Raw genomic sequence first — 20,848 nt, 5'->3', positions numbered from 1 at the left:
GAAAAACCGACTAATTTGAGAACACATAAACCCAAGCCTGAATAAGGACGACATGAAACAGCTGAGAAGGATTGAAGAAAGTTTCAGCTAGAAAGGAATAACTAAACAAGGCAACACTAGAATTCACTAGGGTGGCCCTTTAATGCTGATGGCAAGGTCAGAATTTGGCGCAAGAGGCATGAATTGATTAACCCTTCCTATCAGATGTTCAGAACAAGTCAGCATCTCCATCGAATTGGCAGCTACTAGAAGAAGCTTCCTGTCCGCAGGGGCCGATATTCCTGCAGAACGATGTCATCATCTAGCGATTCTACACCACGGAGAATTGCTACAGTTCAGAAGGCCAAAGGAGGCCCAAAAACACTACTAGATGGGGGTCTCGATAAAGGGACGAGTCAGCATGTTAGAATGTTGTTACAATGTGGCTGAAGTAAGGGGAGTTATTTCATCTATTCGCTGGAGTTTCTCTTTAAATTGTGAAATGATGTTGAAAGCAAACAAAGTTATGGATTGGGAATGTTGCCGATGCTGTTAGTTACGTCACACAAGCTGGAATATGCGCTCACACACAAGATTATTTATAAAGGTCTTTTTATTAGAACATGTTTTATAATAATTTTTTTCTAGCATGTAAGACTAATTGTCCAACTGGCTGCGTTGTAAAAGTATAACAGTTATAGAATATGTGATTGCATATATCGGGTGATGAAGAGGTAAAAACATTGTAACATCAGAAATGGTCTTTAAAAAAAGAACACTCTGGGCACAACTGGTACCCGGGATGGGCGGTGTAAGACATGGGCATTTTCTCTTCGTATCCCTGTGTCATGCTCCACCTCCCTAGAGCCCTGTCATAGGCATCACACAGTATCAGATTTGCCAGGACTGTTCCTTTAAGTAACTCCATCCAAAAAAAATGAAGAATTTTACTACTCATGTATTAACATTCATGGAGAACAGCAACCAATCAGATCACTACTTTCAGTTTCAGGCTGGGTAGCAGAGTTGACATTTTTCAAAATTGCAACAAAACCTCAGTGGTTTTTCAGAGATTTTGAAAAACTGCACCATTGTCGTAACATAAGAACCCAACCTGATGTGCAGAACTCTAACTGGTCGCTTTGGACAAGAAGGCTTTTTACTATACATTCAATGGAAATAGTTTTTTGCTAGTTTATAAAGGGACCCTCCGGTTCTGGATAAACCAAGATGTCTTCTCTGACTACCGGATGCACGCTCTGCATTGGTATACTGCCTGCTGCTCCAATTGGCCAGCGTTGCTCACGTGTTGACCAATTAGAGCAGTGTGTGTTGTCGTAGACTACCAATGTGCAGTGTGCATTAGGTAGGCCGAGAAGCAGTATGGCCATCTTTGTTTGTCCAGGGCCGGAGGGTCACCTTAATAAAATTCTTCTTTAATTTTGGATGGAGTTGTCCTTTAAATTTGAACCATAATCTATTGACAATAGGAAGCCATCACTTTATCCTAATGATTCCAGGATCGCATCAATCTTACATTAGAACTTAAAGGGGTTGTCCAGTTATAAACTATTGATGGCCCATCCTTAGGGTAGGGTATAGACCAGAAGGGGTCTACTGCCTGGAATATTTGCTGATCCACTGTTTGCCGAGCCGGTGTGCTCATGCACTTAGCCGATTTCTGCAAAAAGCAGACAGCTCTGTTCGCATTGCAGTGGCCAGGCATGGTAGTACAGGTAGTACATTCACTTCAATGAGAACTTTGCCTGTAATACCAAGCCTGGCCCCTACAGTGAGAACGGAGCTGTCTGCTTCCTGTAGAAATCAGGTCAGTCTACAAGGACACTGACTTGACGAACAGTGGCAGACCCCTGTAGCTCTTCCATTTATAGACTACCCTGCTGATAGTTTACAACTGGATAACCCCTTTAATAAAAACACAAAAAACGCAAAGACAACATTTTACAAAATAAATAAATTATATATTAAACTTTTTTCCCCCATACATAATACAACAAAGTACATGTATATACAGCAAATATGTGCAAAACAACTGTACAGAAATTAATATTTACACCCTTCACAGAAAAAAAAGCCAAAAGCAAAAAACTAAATTTCTTCACAGGTTCAGGCAGGGAGTTTTGATTTCAATACTGCATTAAAAGATTGGCTAATTTCTACATGTCTGATAAAACTAGAGACGAGAGGTGAAGATTAAAATAAGGCCCTTTCATAGTGGTGGAGAGTAGAGCGGGACGTAGGCCTTCAATAATGGTCAATGGCAAATAACAAGACCCCATCCAAATTTCCATCTTAATTTATATGTGAAGGGGGTCCTCCCTCCTTTTATTAGCTAGGGTGGGAGACTAGTGTAAGGATGCCGTAACTTGAGCACCATTAATGCTCATATAATAGCGCTAATTGCTGGGCTGCACCTGGACTTGCAGGTTCAGCCTGGCAATTCTCAGTAAATGGTGAGGGTCGACAACAGCCTCTAGCACGCATGTAATAGACCCCCAAATAGGGTCCCTCATTGTGGAGGACTGATAAGGGAAAGTCAAGCATGAAATGACATTCAACGGGCGATCATATAAGGCGGCCCCATCTGGTCACAAGAGGTCGCAGCACTTGCTCCCCATAAGTTAGTTGCCAAAACTTTCCAATGAAAATGCATGGAGGTATGAATTATGAGCATCTGCCAAGGATATAGAGCGTCCCGCATAGGCAATAGGTTTCAGTAGGATCTACCTTGTAAGTCTATGAGCAGCTTCAAGTGCTAAAAGACACTGAACCCCGACAGACTGATCCACTGCGAACTTGATGGGAGATCCTAAAGTTGTGTTCACACTTGGCAGTTTTTGCTGCACTTTTCAACTGCAGCAAAAGCCGCATGAGTTTTGTTTTTTCTTGCGTTTTTTAATAATGCTTGTGCTTTAAAAACGCATGCAGCTTTTTGAAAACCGCGTGCCGTTTTGTAAATTAATTTTTCTGCCGTAATTCAAAAATGCAGCGAACACAGTCCAAGGGTGCTCTTACACACAGCAACTCTCCACTGCAAAACACAGGTCGAGCTGTGCTGGTTGTAGCCTGGACTCTAACTTGACATTTGGGAATAGGAGGAGGGGGTTGTATTAGACAGGTGTCCCCTTTTTTTGCCATTGCTAAACCAAGATAAGTGATGCCAGCGTTGTCTGGCAGCTGCTTATCACAATCCTAAGGCTGCCTGTCCACGGGAGTTTTTGGATTTCGCTCCCCGCGGCGATAATCCGGCCGCGGGGAACACAGTGCACGCTTTTCATAGTGTTGCTATGGAAAGCGCAGCCCCCTGTCCACGAGCGGAGAATCATCGCGGTTCTTCACTCGCGGGCGGCAAATCGCAGCATGCTGCGAATTGCCGCGATTCTCTGCGGTGAGCCTATCTGTCAAATAGGCTCACAGCAGAGATCCGCCACGGGATATCGCAACGCCCGTGGACAGGCAGCCTAATGGTCATTGAAGGCCCACATCCAGCTTAAACGCTCATGCAGTCAAAGTCGAGATTTCAAGTACTAATTGCAAATTAAGGCAGCGTGGTAACAAAGGATCAATGTCCTCTCGCACTGTAAGTAGCACCACTTAAATAGCTTATCATTGTAACCTTGTAAGAAGAATTAAAGCTCAAAAAGGATCAGCCAAACTTCCCAGATTCATACGTCAAAACTTGTTTTCTACCATCATACCCCATTAGACACAGGCAAGCAAAAAAAAAATAATAATTCAGAACTGTGCAAATAAAAACTGACAAAGGCTCCAAAAGACAAGGGAAGAAAAATATACAAAGTGCAACAGGAGGATGGGCTGTCAGAGAAATAGAGGATCAAACGCAAATGGTGGTAGTCGATTAGGCACTTGTGGGTGATTTGTGGCCTTTCATGGATTGCTACATTGTAGCTCGGGAGATCAGAGCACATTAATAAAAAAAAAAAATGGCTGTACTCACAACCCCCAAGGTTAACCTCAAGGCAGTTAATGTGTCTGACGCCCTGAGGATACATCCACATTCCCTTACAAGCTTCTCTCTGCTCCCCATTTCTCTCCAGTTCAGCGTTTCGCTCTTTTAGTGTTTGAGAACCGGTTTTTGTGCTTTTAAAGCAGAACATAAAAAAAAACAAAAAAAAAAAACACACCAGCAGGATCTTCACATTTAGTCCTTCATAGTCCCCCAGTGCGTCGATTTCTTATTTTTCTCTCCAGTCTCTTCATGTCCCTCACAGACCTCATCAGTGTAGTCCTTCATTTACGAAAAGTGGTTCTTCTAAAATGCAGATTAGAGGCACGAGGGAGGAGAAAGTGGCACGTCAACATCACGGGCATCCTCATAAATAAATTCCCACAAAAATATAGTCACTGCAGTCTCTGGGCGCTGTGCTCAGTGGTTGGGTTGGTAAAGTGAGGAAAAGAACAAAACGTGAACAAGAAAAGTAAAAAAATAAATCTGAATTCCAGGCGACGCTGAAAAGTATCGCTGTAAGGACGGGTACATCTTTTTTGGGTTTAGCAGTCATTGCCCCTGATATATTTGAGCAGCAGAGTTTGGCGATAGGCACATTTGGTTAAGGTTTCAAGCGGCATCATCTTCCAAGCTCACCATCTGCCTCTGTGAAGATAGAAATGTGGGTTAGTCTTTAGATAGGACGAGTATGTGCAGGTAATGACAAGCTGCATTCTCTAAAGTGGTCATTAACAGAATGGATGCTCATATAAATGCCATTTTTTAGGGCATCTGACATAATAAAAAGGGGCAGAGAGCCACTAACAAGATATGGATCTCACACGGATGAGCCTAGTCAGTCAGGGTATTACAAGGTCAGCTATACAAGTGCGTTTTTTTCTTTGCCCACCTGGTCACAAACATGCTGCGTCTAGTGGCTGCTGACATGTATTTTCCATGTCAGATGGGAACGATGCATAGCAAGGGAATAGAGACAGAAAAGTATTAATGGTGCACTGTGTGGCCAGCTTTGGGACCCCCATATATTGGCATAATAGGGGTCTTCTATAACCAGAAAAGATTAGGTAAGGTAGTCATGCACGAGTGCAGCCATCTTTATTGTTGACTAAATGAATGGGAGTAGTGAAGCACTCAGCGGTTTCAGCAACGGACAAGATAACATGGAGAGGAAACTATGCATGTAAAGTCCCTTTCTGGAATGCAAGAAACCCCCCATTCTCCTGATACGGGGAAGCCCTAGAAGTGGAATCGGCATCTATATCAACAGGAGTATTCCATAATTTTTTTTGCAGCTCCTGGGTACTAATTTGCGGTTGAGGTGGTCGGACCAGAAAACGTTGTGTGCCCCCACTATACACTTTTCCGAAATGGTAAGCATTTGGTAATAGGGACAATATCTTAAATACTTACTGAAGGATAGGTGTATCCATCCTGACTCCGACATATGTGAATCTCATCATCTTCTGTTGTTTTCTGGTATACAGGATTGTCGAAGTGAATGGTGTTGGTGTTTTTCAGTCTCCAGTTTCTCCACAGGAGAAAGCCCCCGAACGCAAGCAAACACAGTATAACTGGGGGAAAGAAAAAGAATCGCTGTTAGATTACTCCATAAAGGTTACGTCTATGTCCATCTTAAAAAGGAACTTGTATAAGATAAGATTAAAAAAAAAAAATCTGTTTTTTTTACCTCCCAGAAAGCTGCCACTTTTGTCCCTTACTGAAAAAGCATGTTGTGGATCAGCAGTACCAGACAACTCTAGGGACAAGAGTGGCACCGTTTTGGGTGCAAAGCTATATGGATAGTAAATACTGTGACAGTTCTAGAGTAAATGGGACTCACCAACAGGTACGACAGCGTAGATGGCATTAGAGCGGGTGTGAGATTCAGCCGTCTCCAGCTGTACATCTTTATTTCTACCTGTAAACAAAGTCATCACAACATTCAGTAAAGCCTTCAACAAGATGCATCATATCCTTCAGTTCTGAACAGGATCCCTGTTTAAATAAGGTTTCTAACAAATCAAAATCTATTTCCTACGAGAAGTTGTACCTCGTTGTGACTCTGTGGTACTTGTCATTTCTGGTGTAAAAAGATCAAGATTTCGCTTTGTGCTTTGTGTCATGCTTGGTTGGCGCGTGGTTCTTGTAGTAGTGGTTGGCTTCACAGGAGGAGTCGTGGAAAGCCTCCTAGGCTGGGTGGTGAGAAGTTTTGCTAGAGTTGTGACTGGAGAAGTGGTTGTCATCATGACAGGAGGAGCAGTGGCAGACGCATCTTTAGAGATTGGTTCTGTAGAGACAAGAAGTCAGTTTGTCAGCTAATCCAGGTTTTAAATACACAGTATATCTATTTTGCCTACCGTGTAAGACCTAGAGAAGTAGCACAACACAGAAAATAAAAAGCCCCCTCCCCATAGGGCCCTGCACCAAGCATAACACAGTGCAGCAGTAGCATGGTTCCACTTCATACACAAGAAGGGATAATGCTTTCCATTTTGCAGAAATTTTGCATTTTTCATTACAGATCTTGTTTAAAAAACGCTGCGGCCAGATGTTACGTTAAAGCCATTAGTGAAATATAAAATGCACTATACATAAAAAAATTTTGGTTTGTGGAATAATTTGGGTCAGTGCTCTGGGGGTGTATTTTTTTCCATAGGGCTCTCTAGGGTAGTTGATAGAGATGAGCGAGCCTACTCGGCCACTCCCCTTTTTCGCCCGAGTACCGCGATTTTCGAGTACTTCCGTACTCAGGCGAAAAGACTCGGGGGGCCCCGTGGGTGAGTGGGGGTTTGCAGCGGGGAGTGGGGGTGGGGGGTGGGAGGAGAGAAAGAGGGCTCCCCCCTGTTCACCGCTGCTACCCCCCGCTCCGTCACGCCTCCCCCCGCCCCTCGAATCTTTGCACCCGAGTACTGAAGTACTCGAAAATCGCGGTGCTCGATCGAGTAATTACTCGAAACGAGTATACTCGCTCATCTAGTAGTTGACAAATGCCGGAAAAAAAAACCCCATCGATTTCAAAGTTTGCAAAATAAAATGCTGGAAAAAGTTCTTGTTAAAAAGGCTGTGAAGCACACTTAAAACTTATAACACTTAAAAGGTTGAAAACTAAGAAAAAGGTGTGTTTGAAGGAACTGATAAGAGGCTGACATACTTTTTATGCAGCTCCTCATGTCTGGACCCACGTGCTCTCCGTCTTGACATGCGCAAGTATACTTGGGGGAATGTGCATTGATATATGGGGCTGGCAGACACAGGTATTCACATCCTCCATTTTCAAGATGAGAACGGCACCAGTTTTCAGCTAAAAAAGGACACAAGCAAAAATTAATGATGCTTAAAGTAAAAAAAAAAAAAGCAAAACAAAGAAACGTATAAAGTTTTAGATTATAGTAAACCATTTAGGAATAAGCACTTAATGGGTAGAATGTATGGGCTGATCCAATGACTGTCAGGCATTAGGTTTTATAAAGCAGAGGTAATCTGTTTTTGCAATGATCAGGACTTTTAGCTATATTAGGCTACGCTCACATTAGCACTATGGTGTTTGGCTCTGTCCTAGGAGATGAACTAGGAGGGAGGGGAGAGGGAACCAAAAAACATAATGGGGTCCACCTGACTGCTAGCAGGTCCCTCACGATTGTCCCTGACAGAATAGCATAGAAGGCTGCATTACATCATGCAAGATTTCAGCAGAGATTTTATGCCGAATCTGCGTCCAAGATTCTGAACAGTCTTCAACACAGATGTTAACATGGTCCAAGGCTCCTTATAGATGGACCGAGAAATGGTCAGTTATTACGATTTACGAGCAACAAAGAATGTCTTCTGGTGCCCATTCCTACACAGCAGATTGCTTGCTTGTATAGTGACAAACAATATATAATAATACGACTGCTTGTTCCCTTACAGCCAGGGGCGTAACTATAGAGGATGCAGGGGATGCGGTTGCACCCGGGCCCAGGAGCCTTAGGGGGCCCATAAGGCCTCTCTTCTCCATATAGGGAGACCAGTACTATGAGTAAAGCATTATAGTTGGGGACCCTATTACAAGTTTTGCATCGGGGCCCGGAAGCTTCAAGTTACGCCTCTGCTTACAGCCATCACTGGTCACCTGCACATCTCCCTCTTAACCTGGGAGATTTGCAGCCCACAAGTACTAGAAAGCCATGATTAGTCGACTGTTTGCCTGAAAGACTGTAAAAGGTCCATTGAATGTTCAGGTGAATTTCCATGCTCGATATTAAGTTGAGTAAAAGGCCCTTAAGATTTTAAGACATGCTGAGAAATATGTGATAAAACACAACGCACAACCCGTAATGGTTATTATACAGGGACCCTAGGGGGAATTAACACGAGGCGATTATCGTGCTAAATTTGTTCAATGCGCCATAATCGTTACATCTAAATGCAAAGCCATCGTTTAATATTAGTTTACTTTTCGTTTGTCGCTCACTTTCAACCAGCATAAAAATAATCGCTGGTTCGCTCACTTATCGCTGCATCTAAACGCTCCCCGCTTCACATAGCATGTGCTGAGCGAGAAGTCAGCGATCATCAGCACTGATCAGCTCGTCTAAACTCTCTGCACAGGCGCTAACAACTAGCGGTGATATCACCCACTCATGCGGAGCGTTTAGCCGACAGTCATCCTGTGTAAATGGAGCATCCAGCTACCTACCTGGAGGCTGTCCCCTATTGTGATACAGAACAATGTCTTCAGGTGATAAGAGATCTTTTGCAACCATCTTGATTTCTTCTCCAGTTAGCCTGTTAGCACTGAATATAGCTTCATTGTCAATATCAGTCCAGAAGACCAGGTCCTTCAAAAAGTTAAAAACATATATGTTAAGAATACTAAAAGAAGAACAAGTACTTGTTTGAGCACACTTGTATAGTTAAGAGGGAACACACTTAGGGAAATACTTGGCAGAAGCATACCTGGCATCAGACAGAATGACGTTTAACGTCCAGAATTAGGATAAGAGGAAACTAAAAAGTGACCATTAATAGAAAAGATAATAAAGCTTACCTCAAAGATGGTGAGGCCAAATGGGTGAGATAAGGCTTTTTCATCGGCAATGACCATTCTTCGGTTTCCTCCGGTAACATCGATGCTGGACAGAGTATGCAACTTGGAATCCACCCAGTACAGTCTCTGATGGGTCAAGTCTGAAGATAAAAACACAACATATTGTAAAGATAAGGAGCTGTTATAATAATTCTCATTAATTTTCTAGATTTTAACTGCACAAAGGCCCATTTACATGCAATGATTATCGCTCAAATTTGTTAAAATGATGGCATATGAGCGATAATCGTTGTGTGTAAATGCTAACATCGTGCACTTTTTATCTGAACGATGATTTTTAGGCGATTTTAAAAATCATCGTTCAGACCGCATGCTGTGTTCTCCACGGGAGCTAGAGATAACATTGTATTTTCTCTGTAGCCCATGCGAGAAAACAGACCGCACTCTGTGTATTCATACCGTCAGCCCCTGCGAGAGCAAAGGAGCCGATTGCAGAGCTCAGACCACCTGCTGAGTTCTGCAAGCAGCTCCAGGAGGTTCATTTGCACGCAAATGAAGCTGATAAAGTACTAATGAGCATTAGTGCCCATTAGTACTTTATGCAAAAAAAAAAAAAATCACTAAAACTGTCAATCTTTTGAAAGCCTCGAAGCAAAACTGATCTACTGCATTCCTGATGGGGAGATGCATGACAATTCAATTGAAAAAAACCCGAAGTTATGCGCCACCCATTATGCCCTGCACTTTGTTCCTCCAATGAAGATAAGGAAATACTCACCCATTGTGATTCCATTAGGCCATTCAATATCATTGTTAACTAGAGTTTGTCTCATTGCTCCGTTTAGACCACCCTTCTCAATTTTAGCAGGAGAGCCCCAGTCGGTCCAGTACATAAACCTGAAAAAGTAGAGAGGAGAATTTAATATGGTCATCTTAAACGTATAAAGCTCATGATCCCCAACCAAAGTCTTTTCTATTGTATAAAACTGTATCTCCCAGCATTCTGCGGGCTGTCGGGGAATCCTGGGAGTTATACTTTGACAACAGCTGGGGAGCCAATCTAAGTTAGTGATTGGAACCCCCTTCTCCCCATCCCTCCTACAGATAAAATGTGAGCAGAGAGTAAAAGACAAGTATTCTTTACCCTTTTGTGGGATCCACGACAATATCTCGTGGCTTAGCCAGACCCTCTTTGAAGAGTGTTTTTCTCTTGGACCCAGCAGTATTGGCCACAGAGATGGTGCCAAAGGAAGAGTCAGTCCAGTAAAGGTTGGCATGGATCCAATCTACTGCGATGCCGTCTGGAGCTTGAATTGCCTTGCTGATTACAGTCTCATGGTGGGAAAAGTTATGAGCCTTGTCCATTAAAGCACTGTAAAGGGTAAGAACGAAAAAGAAAGGTTATGTAAGAAATGTACAAAAATGTCTGAAAATAAACCTTTGTCATTCCTTCTATTAATCTCACCGCCCCCTGCGTGGGGAAATAAGAAAGCATGAATGACTACTGTTTTAACTCTGAACTTTAATAAAATCTGTTGAAACTAAAGGGTAAGAACGAAAAAAGGTTACACTACTCTCACACGGCAGTTTCTGAAAGCAAAGTCAATGGCAAGACTGCAGATACAGTCGACAGGACAAAACCAGTTGTCACGGTCACTCGTTACCTGTAAATTTTCTTTTGGGATAAATCAGACCAGTAGATTTTATTGCTTGATATCTCCATATCCAGTGCAACGACATTCTTAAGACTTGGAATGAAGCTTGTGTATTCGCTTCTGTCCAGCGTCATCTTCCTCACTTCGTGACGGTTCGTGAAGAATAGGTAAGCCACTGTTCCTATGGAAAGAAAATAATATTATTTTTTTTTATAGCAGACATGGGCAAACAAATGATAGAGATTGTCTCACTAGTACAAACACCAAAAAGGGCAGATGTACACAGGTACAAAAAAAATCCCGTCGTCATTACCATAGAATCCATTTCATGTTTATTGGGTCGGGAAGGGTATCATCTCTCCTTAAAGAGAGCACCCTAGGTGGTGTGTGAGGAGGCACCTAGTAGGGGAGTGAGGAGACTTATAAGGCCATGCTTGCTGCTTTGTAAAAAATGCAAAGGAGGAAGATAGAACAATGTCTCTGCAGCGCCACCTATTGGGAGGCAGAATTCCTGCAAATCAATGCCAGACCCTTTATACAAGTCTTTATTACAGGGTTTGGGAATTGAAAACCAAAAGCCAAAAAAAATAATACACAGACAGTTATTTCAGGGGGTTTGTTCCTCAGTGTGCAGTAGGTTTCTGGCTTGGTAGCGAGAGGCCTATGACGTTCATTGTGGGACACAGCAAGACCGTCGCTCTGCGCATGTATTACAGATGCATGGCGAGATACTGTATAATACTAGGTTTCTCTAGTGCTGCAGGGAAAACGTCAGAACCTCTGCAAACATCCCCTTTAAGAAAACTTTCTACTCTACTCACCAATGCCCTTGCAGGACCCAGTCATGGGATCAATTTGGTAACCCTCATAGCAGTCGCACTTGTAGCTTCCTTCCAAGTTAGTGCAGATTTGGCTGCAGGTGTCAGGCAGATCACATTCATTAATATCTAAGGGGGATAACGATAGAGACCGATATAAATTCTGTGTACGTGTGATAGTAGAGCCATTTCACCCAAAGTAGAAGACTTTAGACACCAATTTACCTTGACATTTCCTTCCATCAACTAAGTGATATCCCTCTGGACATAAGCATTCGTATCCGATCTTCAGGTCATTACAAATATGAGAGCAGCCTCCATTTTTTTTCAAACACTCATTTTCACCTGGTGAATAAGGGATAGCATAGTTTGTAAATCTGTAACAAAAAGCCTTGCATCTGATGCTAGGCGGAGGCTCCGAGGGTTGTTACACTCACCACATTCTTTAAGTGGTTCATCTGACCAGTCTCTGCAGTCTTTGACATTGTTGCACACTCGGTCAATAGTGATGCATTCTCCACTAGAACACTTGAACTCGTTGGGCCCATCACATTTGGTCACTGGTGGGAGAGAGGAGTAATTAAAACCATTTAATGATCCTGGAGGACATTGGTCACTGGTACTTATCATATAATGGGTGTAGACCCTCACCATTTACACAGCCAATTTCATCGCTTAGATCTTCACAGTCGAGTTGTTGGTCACACTGCCGGCTACCATGGATGCATTTTCCATTGTTGCACTGGAATTGATCTGGGCTGCAGGTTGGTTTTTCTGCGATTAAGAATACAAATTAAAATTAAGCTTCATTATCTTAATGTAGACACCCCACCCCCTAAGGGTGCATTCACATGAACGAATATCGGCTCGGTTTTCACGCCGAGCCGATATACGTCCTTCTCATCTGCAGGGGGGAGGATGGAAGAGCCAGAAGCAGGAACTGAGCTCCTGCCCCCTCTCTGCCTCCTCTCCGTCCCTCTGCACTATTTTCAATGAGAGGAGGCGGGACAGGAGTGGGGCTAAGGTCAGTGAATTAGCCCCGCCCCCATCCCGCCTCTCCCCATTGAAAATAGTGCAGAGAGGTGGAGAGGAGGCAGAGTGGGGGCGGGAGCTCAGTTCCTGCTCCTGGACTCTTCCAGCCTCCCCCCCCCCTGCACACGAGGACAACGTATATCGGCTCGGCATGAAAACCGAGCCGATATACGTTCGTGTGAATGCACCCTAAGAGATAGGCTAGTAGCAAGGATAGCAACCCATCTTTTATCCCAGGCATACACTACAGTAATCGTCTACGGTATTGCTCATGGCACATTTGGCCTAGCTACATACCACAGTCTTTTTCGTCAGATTTGTCCTTGCAGTCGAATCCTCCGTCACATTTCCAGCTCATATGTATACACTCGCCGCTGCCACAGTGGAACTCCAAACTGGAGCAAGGTTTGTCAGTCTTGATCGGCTCCTTGCCCTCACAGCTCTCCTCGTCAGAGCCGTCTTCACAGTCGGGGTCCCCGTCGCAGGTCCACAGTTTGGGGATACAAGTGGTAGAGTTTTTGCATTGAAAAAAGTCTGGACCGCAGGTGGGCAGAGGGCAAGAATCTTCATCGCTGCTGTCGTCACAGTCGCGATCGCCGTCACACAGGTAACCAAGAGAGATGCACATGCCACTGCGGCACTGGAACTCCTCGTCAGAAGCACAGGGCTTGCGAGCTGTGAAGAAAGAGGGGGCTACATTAGACAAACATACTATGTTTCAAGGTGTCCACATAGACTCGCCACATTGTAACACGTACAGATGCCAGTAGTTCCTATGCCCTCTGACTACAGCTCATGTCCTGACAGCCACAATGGGCATGTTGTAATTACAGCAAACTTTTGTACTTTTAACTTGCAACTAGATATTGTGAAACTCTCAGTAGTTTTCCACTGAAGAGGCTTTCCATTGACTGAATGAACGAGGCTGCCCAAAACACCACTTACCGCAGTTCTCCTCATCAGAGCCATTTTCACAGTCTTCCTGTTCATCACACTGCCATGACTTGGGGATACATCGGTTTAACCTGTCGCCACAACTGAACTGGTCAGGGCTACATGTTTTATGCCCTGGTGGGGAAGACGAGAGGGTATTATACACCGAACTACAGGAGCATTTTCTCTATGATCCTTCCTATGTCTTAGAGCCGGTACTTACGGCAAGTCTCGGGAAACTCGTCAGACCCGTCCCTGCACTCCTCGCTGCCGTCACAGACCCACTTGTATGAGATACATTTCCCATCGTCACATTGGAACTGGTTTCTGTCACACTTAGTGACCCCTAGGAGAAAAAAACAAACAAATATATATATGAAACAATGTTAAGCAGATTTTATAATACATAACCCAATAGACCAAGTTACTACTTAGAGGAGTTTTCCAATAACACACAGAATAGGGGATAAACTTCTGATTGCGGGGGTCTGATCGCTTACATCCCCAGCAACTGGCATATCCGAATACCCTGTGTGAATTGAGCGGCAGTGCACATGCCTCAATCAATACAAACCAAGTTACACCGCCATACTTGTTAAGTCGAAAACCGTAATGTTGTGCTATAAGAAGAGAAATCCCGTGCCTAAAGGTCTAGCACATGACAAGAAGTCAGTAGGTTTTGCATATTATACTGTAAATAACCCATTACGCCAATGCCTTGGGCCTCTGCAGCGATTACATTACTGACACCAGCGTAGGGTCTTGATTATGCCCCAATCTCGCTGCATCGCGGGGATCTTAACAATAATCGTTCGATTTAAATGCATGTATGATCTGAATGACGACCATAAATCACTCACTTATCTTCGACATTCGGAACATGCAGGCATGACAATCAAACAACGATCGGCCTGTGTGAACAGGTAGTTGTTAGTCTATGAACGACTGCCTGTTTACTATGAATGGAGTTGGGCGGGTGAGGGTGATAATCACTGAGACGACCATAGGGCGCTTCTGCATCCGTGTAATAGAGCCCATACAGAGATTCAGCATATAAAACACAAGGTAGAAACCAAGATCCTATGTATTGACCATGGAAACCAAGCCATGAGATGCTTGCTGCATCTCTAGACAGTCCTGCTCAAGAAGCGGCAGCTGTGCGGTCATTGGCGGACCCTTCATTGCCTCCCCACAGGTCTGTACGCTTATTATAAGAACGTCCCGGCTTATAAAAGGCAGCGATAAGGACAGTGTTGTAGTAGGGTATTGCCCATAATACAGTTCCTCAAGACTCCAAACCGAGCAGAAATACAGAATACGGTTCGCTATAAGCTTGCGATATACATCTGGTGAAGATTTCCAGGCAAGGAGAGAAGTGTGCGTTTCAAGTAGGAGTGGTTGAGCTTTGGCATACCGCCAGCTCGACCTATTCCAGTCTCTCGGGGGAAATGAAGGCATTTTCATGTGGGAGGGACATATACAAGATACTGAACACGTGCCAAGATTTCCTCAACTTAGAGGCAAAACTTGTCATTACACCCCAAGACAAGTCAGAACAGTCTTGTTATGTCCAGATTACACGAAATCGGGAATGTCCTCAGTCCTCATGCCTGTAGTTGTCTATAGGTTTCCAGTATACACAGGATTACATACAGGTGGAAATAAAAAGTAGGTGAGTGAGCAAAAAAGGAAATCAGAACCCCGGCCCTTGTTATTGGTTCAGTCCACCTCCATGTTGGCCAACTCCATTTTCTTATAAGACAGAAGTTTGGTATTGGCTCTTAGCCAGCACCTCCTTCTGTATTGCCAATGTTGATGGCGGATATAAGGGGCTCCACACTGCCGGGCCTTAATGGAAATCTGTAACTGGGCCGCCCGATCTACAATGCTTTGTTTATAGTACTTGGGAAGAGATATTTTATGGACCCCCCCTAAGGTTTCAGGGATTAAGTGCGAATTACCACTGTAGTTACACCGCTGGCCGTAAGTTGGTTTATGACACCCATAGGAAAGATCAATGAGGAAAGCCTTAGGCATCTACCAGCATGTGGTTCCCCCAAAGCTTCCCAAACCACAGAAATGTAGAAAGTGCCTCGTGCTCATCAGGATGCAGACATAAAAATAAGAAGAGTCATCACAGAAGACCTAAAAGGGGCGTTACAGGCATTTAACCCGTTAGTACCGACGACCTATAATATTTCACCACTCCGAACCCCCAGTGATCGCCTGATCTCAGTCGCCACTGCAGCGAGGCGGACGTTGACTGCTCCGTCCACGTTGGGCGTCGGAGCTGGAAGTGTAATAGTAGACTTCACTCCCATGGAAGTCAATGGAAGCTATATCTTCTATAGCACCTCCGGCTGTGAACCCAACCTCCGCTGCATTGGCTGTGGAGGCTGAGATCAGGTGATCGCCAAGTGTACCGAGCAGAGGCCCCTCACCAACTACTGATAACAGGTCATCAGTACTGAAAGGGGTTAAATGCCTAAATACCTCTTTAACCAGACAAGATAATTCTGAAAGTCACGGCTGTGCTTCTTCAATGTCCTTTTGCGCCTGATAACGTATGTTATTTTATTCTAGGCCACTAAAGAGCTCAAGATGACAGCGACGTGTAACATTTCATCGCCTGCAAGTATAACCAAGTGCTACACGAATAGAATCTGGATTAAGCATTAACGGGGGAGTGCAGACGCCCACATGTGAACTTTATCCTGCATTTGTATCCCTTCTCCAGGACGATATTAGAAATGGTAAATCCAGCGCAGAAACCCCACAATAAGTATGCAGGGTCAAATGTCAGCAGCCCCCACATGGCAAAATAACGTATGTATTAGACCATGTGATGCTTGCATCGACACCTCCGCCATCTTTTATGCAACGTGGTTGCAGTTCCTTACTTTTGATGCTGCCTTTATATAGATATACTGTATATTCAGACCACGGAGATGCTGTACAATGGCGTCATGGACCAGGTTTACATTACAACATTAACCGCAAAGGCTGGGGTTTTGTGACAAATATTACGTCAATTATACAACATAGGACAAAAAGTATATTTCAGCACAAAGTCTGCATCAACATATTTCTACATAACGGGGTGATCAACTTTGAAAACTCACAGACCGCCCACCTGGAATTTTTCATCACTTCCTGTTATTTATGCTATTGAAGAACTATGTAATCATCCCCTCCCTACACTGAAATGGCTGATAACAGATAACAAAAAGTGGTAAGGAGAGAAGATAAGTTTAATAGCCCTTTAAGAAGCCATTCACCTTCTCAAGACTTCCCTTGGAGTGTCTTCCAATTTCTATGTCCTCTGCTGAACGTGAGAAGGTTGTATATAAAGGGGGGGGGGGGGGGGGGGAGGGCGACCACTGGACCCCCACCGATCTCAAGAACAGGGAGTCCAGTTTGCCCCACTTCCTGTAGCTTTTGCATCACCGCTCTGACCGGAGTGATGTCACTTTGAAGGAAGCGCTGGCTGCACATGCATGCTGCTGCTCCATTCATTTCAATAGGGATGACAAAAATAGCTGAGCTAGAAACGTGGGGCAAAGAGGTTACCAGGGATTGGTCATGGTCCCAGCAGTCAGACCCCCTCCGATTTATCAGTGCATGGGTGAAAACTTAAAAACACTCCCTTATCGGAATACCCCTTTAAATGTAACTGCCTGGGTGGTCATGGCCAGCAAAGAGATCAGTAGTAAAATAAAGTTGCCTCTCTATGAGATGCTGCCTAGAAGATGGGGGCCGTGGGCAATTGTCCTGTTTGCAACCCCTAAAGCTGGTTTCACATGAGTGTAACACAGACAAGTGTCCAGGCCGGACCACAGGTACGCTGACCTGAACTCACAGCAGCATAGGAACCTAGCTCAGGTCAGCAGACCCCAAACAAGCCAGGACACTCGCCTGCATTACACTTGTGTAAAACCGGCCCTAGGAACTACTGAGATGCAAACTGGACGATGTGCCGGTGTCAGACTGCTCTAAATGTCTTATTCTCAGTGCGGTCTAAAGGTACTTGTAAGAAGAAACTTCTGATACTGTATAGTAGCATAAAATGTCTTGAGGCATCTATTAAAGACAATTCCAGGAATTATGAGTTAATATCGCATGGTTTGCCTTTAAGGTCTGACGTTTTGACTATAGACATAGTACAGTATATACCGTACGCCGCCCGACACAGATAAGTTGGAGCTCCGGCAGCACTGGGTGCGGCTCCTTGAGACATTAGTGTTGACAGCCCAGTGGTGTAGAGAACGTTGCTGCAACGTGGACTGCGGCGATAAGACCAAATATTAGGCAAGAACAGAGGAATCTCAGCTGGTTACAATAAGGGATCGATTCTTCTCAACAGAAGCAAAATATACTACTAGTAGGGATTACATTTAAAGGGGCTGTCCATTTAAAGGCCATATGGAGATAAATGAAGGGACACCCTGCTCTGGGCCCCCTCCTGTAAGCCAGGGCATAGACTGCTCATCATTGGTGCAAGGAGTTGCTAAAAGTGAACAGCCCCTTTAAATAAAGGTAACACATTTAAAGGATTGTTCCTCAGACCCCATTACAAGTCACATGACTAAGACTAAAAAGTGGGAACTACAACAAAGGTCACATTTACTACATACTGAACATCTTCCATTATGATGTCATTCTTGCAGAGTACAATATACTGAGTCATGGGGAATTCTTCACATTTGGGTACTTTTCACTTCCTTTCAGTTAACTACCTGTAAAAGCAGGACCTATACTTAATCTGGTTTTATTACATGGTTGCAAATAACCGCCCTGTTATAACATGCTTGGCCCGAGCAATGGAAGGCGGAATCTAAAATAAAATAGCGTAAAGAAGGTGCCCGGTACATTAAGCTGGCCTCACACGGGGTGGAAATCTCGCGGAACCTACAGTTATGTAAACAGTCCTATAGATTTACATTAGCGCTGTATGACGGTCCGCAAAACACGGAGGTGACATACACTTGTCTGAAAGCGGTCTAAAGGGAACCCGTCTCCACCTAAGAGCAGAGGGACCAGCGAAAAACAGTAATTGCGTGAAGACGTCCGCCATGTCTAAAAAAAAACTCAATAACTTTTTGTCCATGAACGATATATATTTTTTTTACAAGAACGTTCCAGAAGATCTTCCATCGATCGCCCAGTGTTGTTGAACATGTATGACCCATGTTGAACGGATGTGGCGGCCAGCGTGAACCAAGACGCGTATGGCTGTATGTACGAAACGCTCGGTCAACCGGCAGCTGTCTAATGGTTACGGGCACCTTTGATGGACCACGTGTGGTCAAGTAACCGTTGACTATAGACCATGACTGCAACTAGGACTGTAGGGGGTAGAGGTGCCAGCGGTTAGTTTCTTTACATCCCTACTGACATCATATATAGTACTGATCCCCAAAATGTATCTATAGGAGAACGTAAAGAATTGTATTGACTCCCTAAAGTTATTTGGGGCGGCAATGAATCACGGTTGCCATGTGACTGAAAACTTGAGGAAAAAAGTTGTAAGTGACATCTCCCCGTGCGCACCGTCTCCTCGGAAACAGACGCACAAGAAAAGTTACCAAGAGGCTTATCGTTGGCGACTATTGGCGTGCGCCTAAAATGTTACGTATTTGTTCTATTGGTCACAGCAGGTCCCCACAGGGAGGCGCACTTCTATGGCGGCCTAGTTACACAGTATGCAGGGAGATTTTAACACACTTTTTTTTACTGTCCATAACAGGGTGCAGGCCTGCGGGGGGGCTTCCAACTCCCCCCAAACCTGGAGACATTTACCTCAGCTTTCACGCTGAAAGCTCTAGAAGCCTACATCCCCTACATAATGGGGCCAGGACTGCGTGCAAGCGTCTATATGTACGTGCGTAAAAAGGCTCTCATCAGCCAGCATTGAGCAAAGGGCCGCCACACCCTTCCCTCACACATCTAGTAGGGGGAAGACGAGTGACGCACTCATCCTCCCCTCACAAGAAATGGGCGGGAAAACTCTTCCTAGAAGGAGAAGACTCATGAGCTAACCGCCCATTTTAACCACGCCCCTTTACTTTTCCTATAGGCTGCGAGGGCGGAGGCTCACAATCATCAGATTTCACGCTGCCCAATCAGACGACGCAACAGTGGCAGCCCATTCATACGGTGGGCGGGGCTACAGAGGACGAATGTCACTGAAGGAATAAGGCCGGTTGTGTCACTGCTGGTAACTATATCGCAATAGTGTGACTTATAGCGATACGATAGTCGGGTAAATACACCAGTAACTACGTCTAGGTTGGGATATGTGTTACTAGGGGCATTTTTTACCTCAGAAACGCCGACCTTACCCAGCGCCAGTTATCTCTGAGGTAAAGAAAAATGTCCCCCCCCCCCCCCCAAACGGCTGACAAGACCCCTCCATACCAATGCTGTACTTGTATCCCCCCCCAAACGGCTGACAAGACCCCTCCATACCAATGCTGTACTTGTATCCCCCCCCCCAAACGGCTGACAAGACCCCTCCATACCAATGCTATACTTGTATCCCCCCCCCCCCCCAAACGGCTGACAAGACCCCTCCATACCAATGCTGTTAGGGGAGCTGCTGTATATCTAGGAATACCACTTGACTTGCTGGACCTTGTAGTTCCCCCACAAGTCACAGGCCCACAACAGCCCATTATAAGTGTACATGGCACAATGGGGAACACAGTAAAAATATATGCATCATTATAAGCAAAAGTCCAGTGCTAAGCAATGAATGGCACCCATAGACATGTGTAACTATATATATATATATATATATATATATATATATATACACACACTGTGCAGTGCTGATGGTATACAAGGCCTTACCTGAGAGAACGGCTGTCAGATGTATTAGCAGCAGCAGCAAGGTAAGCCCTGAAGGTCCCATAATGTAGGTTGCAGATAAGCCCCCGTAAGCTGGCAGCAGCCCCCCTGCTCTGTGTATGTCGTGGTGCCCGGGACGCCCGTGCCTTGTGCCCGCACCAGGGGATGCACACACTTCTGCTTCAGATTGCAAAGTGTTGAGGACAGCCCTGGGTGAATTTCAATTAATTGGTTTTTTTTCCCCTTTCCCCTCCTTACACACTAGCGGGGGGCTGGGCTAAGAGTGGTGTGATTTTTAAAAGATACTCTGGTTCATCCCAGTGAGGTGGAGCTTATAACACATGATGTGACATAGGCGAGCAGCTTCCCTATGCCTGGCCGCGGCACACCCTGGAGGGCTGGCCCCTCTCCTATGGGTAGGTACCAGGGCACTCCCACTTGCATAGCTCAGATGCCTTCGTACACAGTGAGCGGATCACAAAGACCCCGAATATAGTGTGTGTGTGTGTGTATATATATATATATATAAATATATATATATATATATATAGATATACACACA

General features: G+C 44.6%; 1 protein-coding gene across 1 annotated transcript; it reads right to left on the bottom strand.

Annotated features, from left to right (window-relative positions):
- Positions 1-574: 574 nt before the first annotated feature.
- On the bottom strand, positions 575-20,535 carry LDLR (low density lipoprotein receptor). Its single transcript, XM_066593615.1, has 18 exons — positions 20,290-20,535; positions 13,661-13,783; positions 13,450-13,572; positions 12,802-13,179; positions 12,124-12,246; positions 11,910-12,032; positions 11,698-11,817; positions 11,476-11,601; positions 10,664-10,835; positions 10,144-10,371; positions 9,778-9,896; positions 9,000-9,139; positions 8,649-8,790; positions 7,122-7,271; positions 6,021-6,257; positions 5,811-5,888; positions 5,381-5,541; positions 575-4,615 (listed from the first exon to the last, which is right to left on the bottom strand). The coding sequence occupies exons 1-18, from the start codon at positions 20,348-20,350 to the stop codon at positions 4,580-4,582; spliced, it is 2,640 nt and encodes an 879-aa protein (XP_066449712.1). The 5' UTR covers positions 20,351-20,535; the 3' UTR covers positions 575-4,579.
- Positions 20,536-20,848: the final 313 nt, after the last annotated feature.

The sequence above is a fragment of the Eleutherodactylus coqui genome, chromosome 2, assembly GCF_035609145.1.
Source record: "Eleutherodactylus coqui strain aEleCoq1 chromosome 2, aEleCoq1.hap1, whole genome shotgun sequence".
Lineage (NCBI taxonomy): Eukaryota > Metazoa > Chordata > Amphibia > Anura > Eleutherodactylidae > Eleutherodactylus > Eleutherodactylus coqui.
Note: the sequence above shows the minus strand (reverse complement) of the source record. Positions and strands in the feature narration are given on the sequence as shown.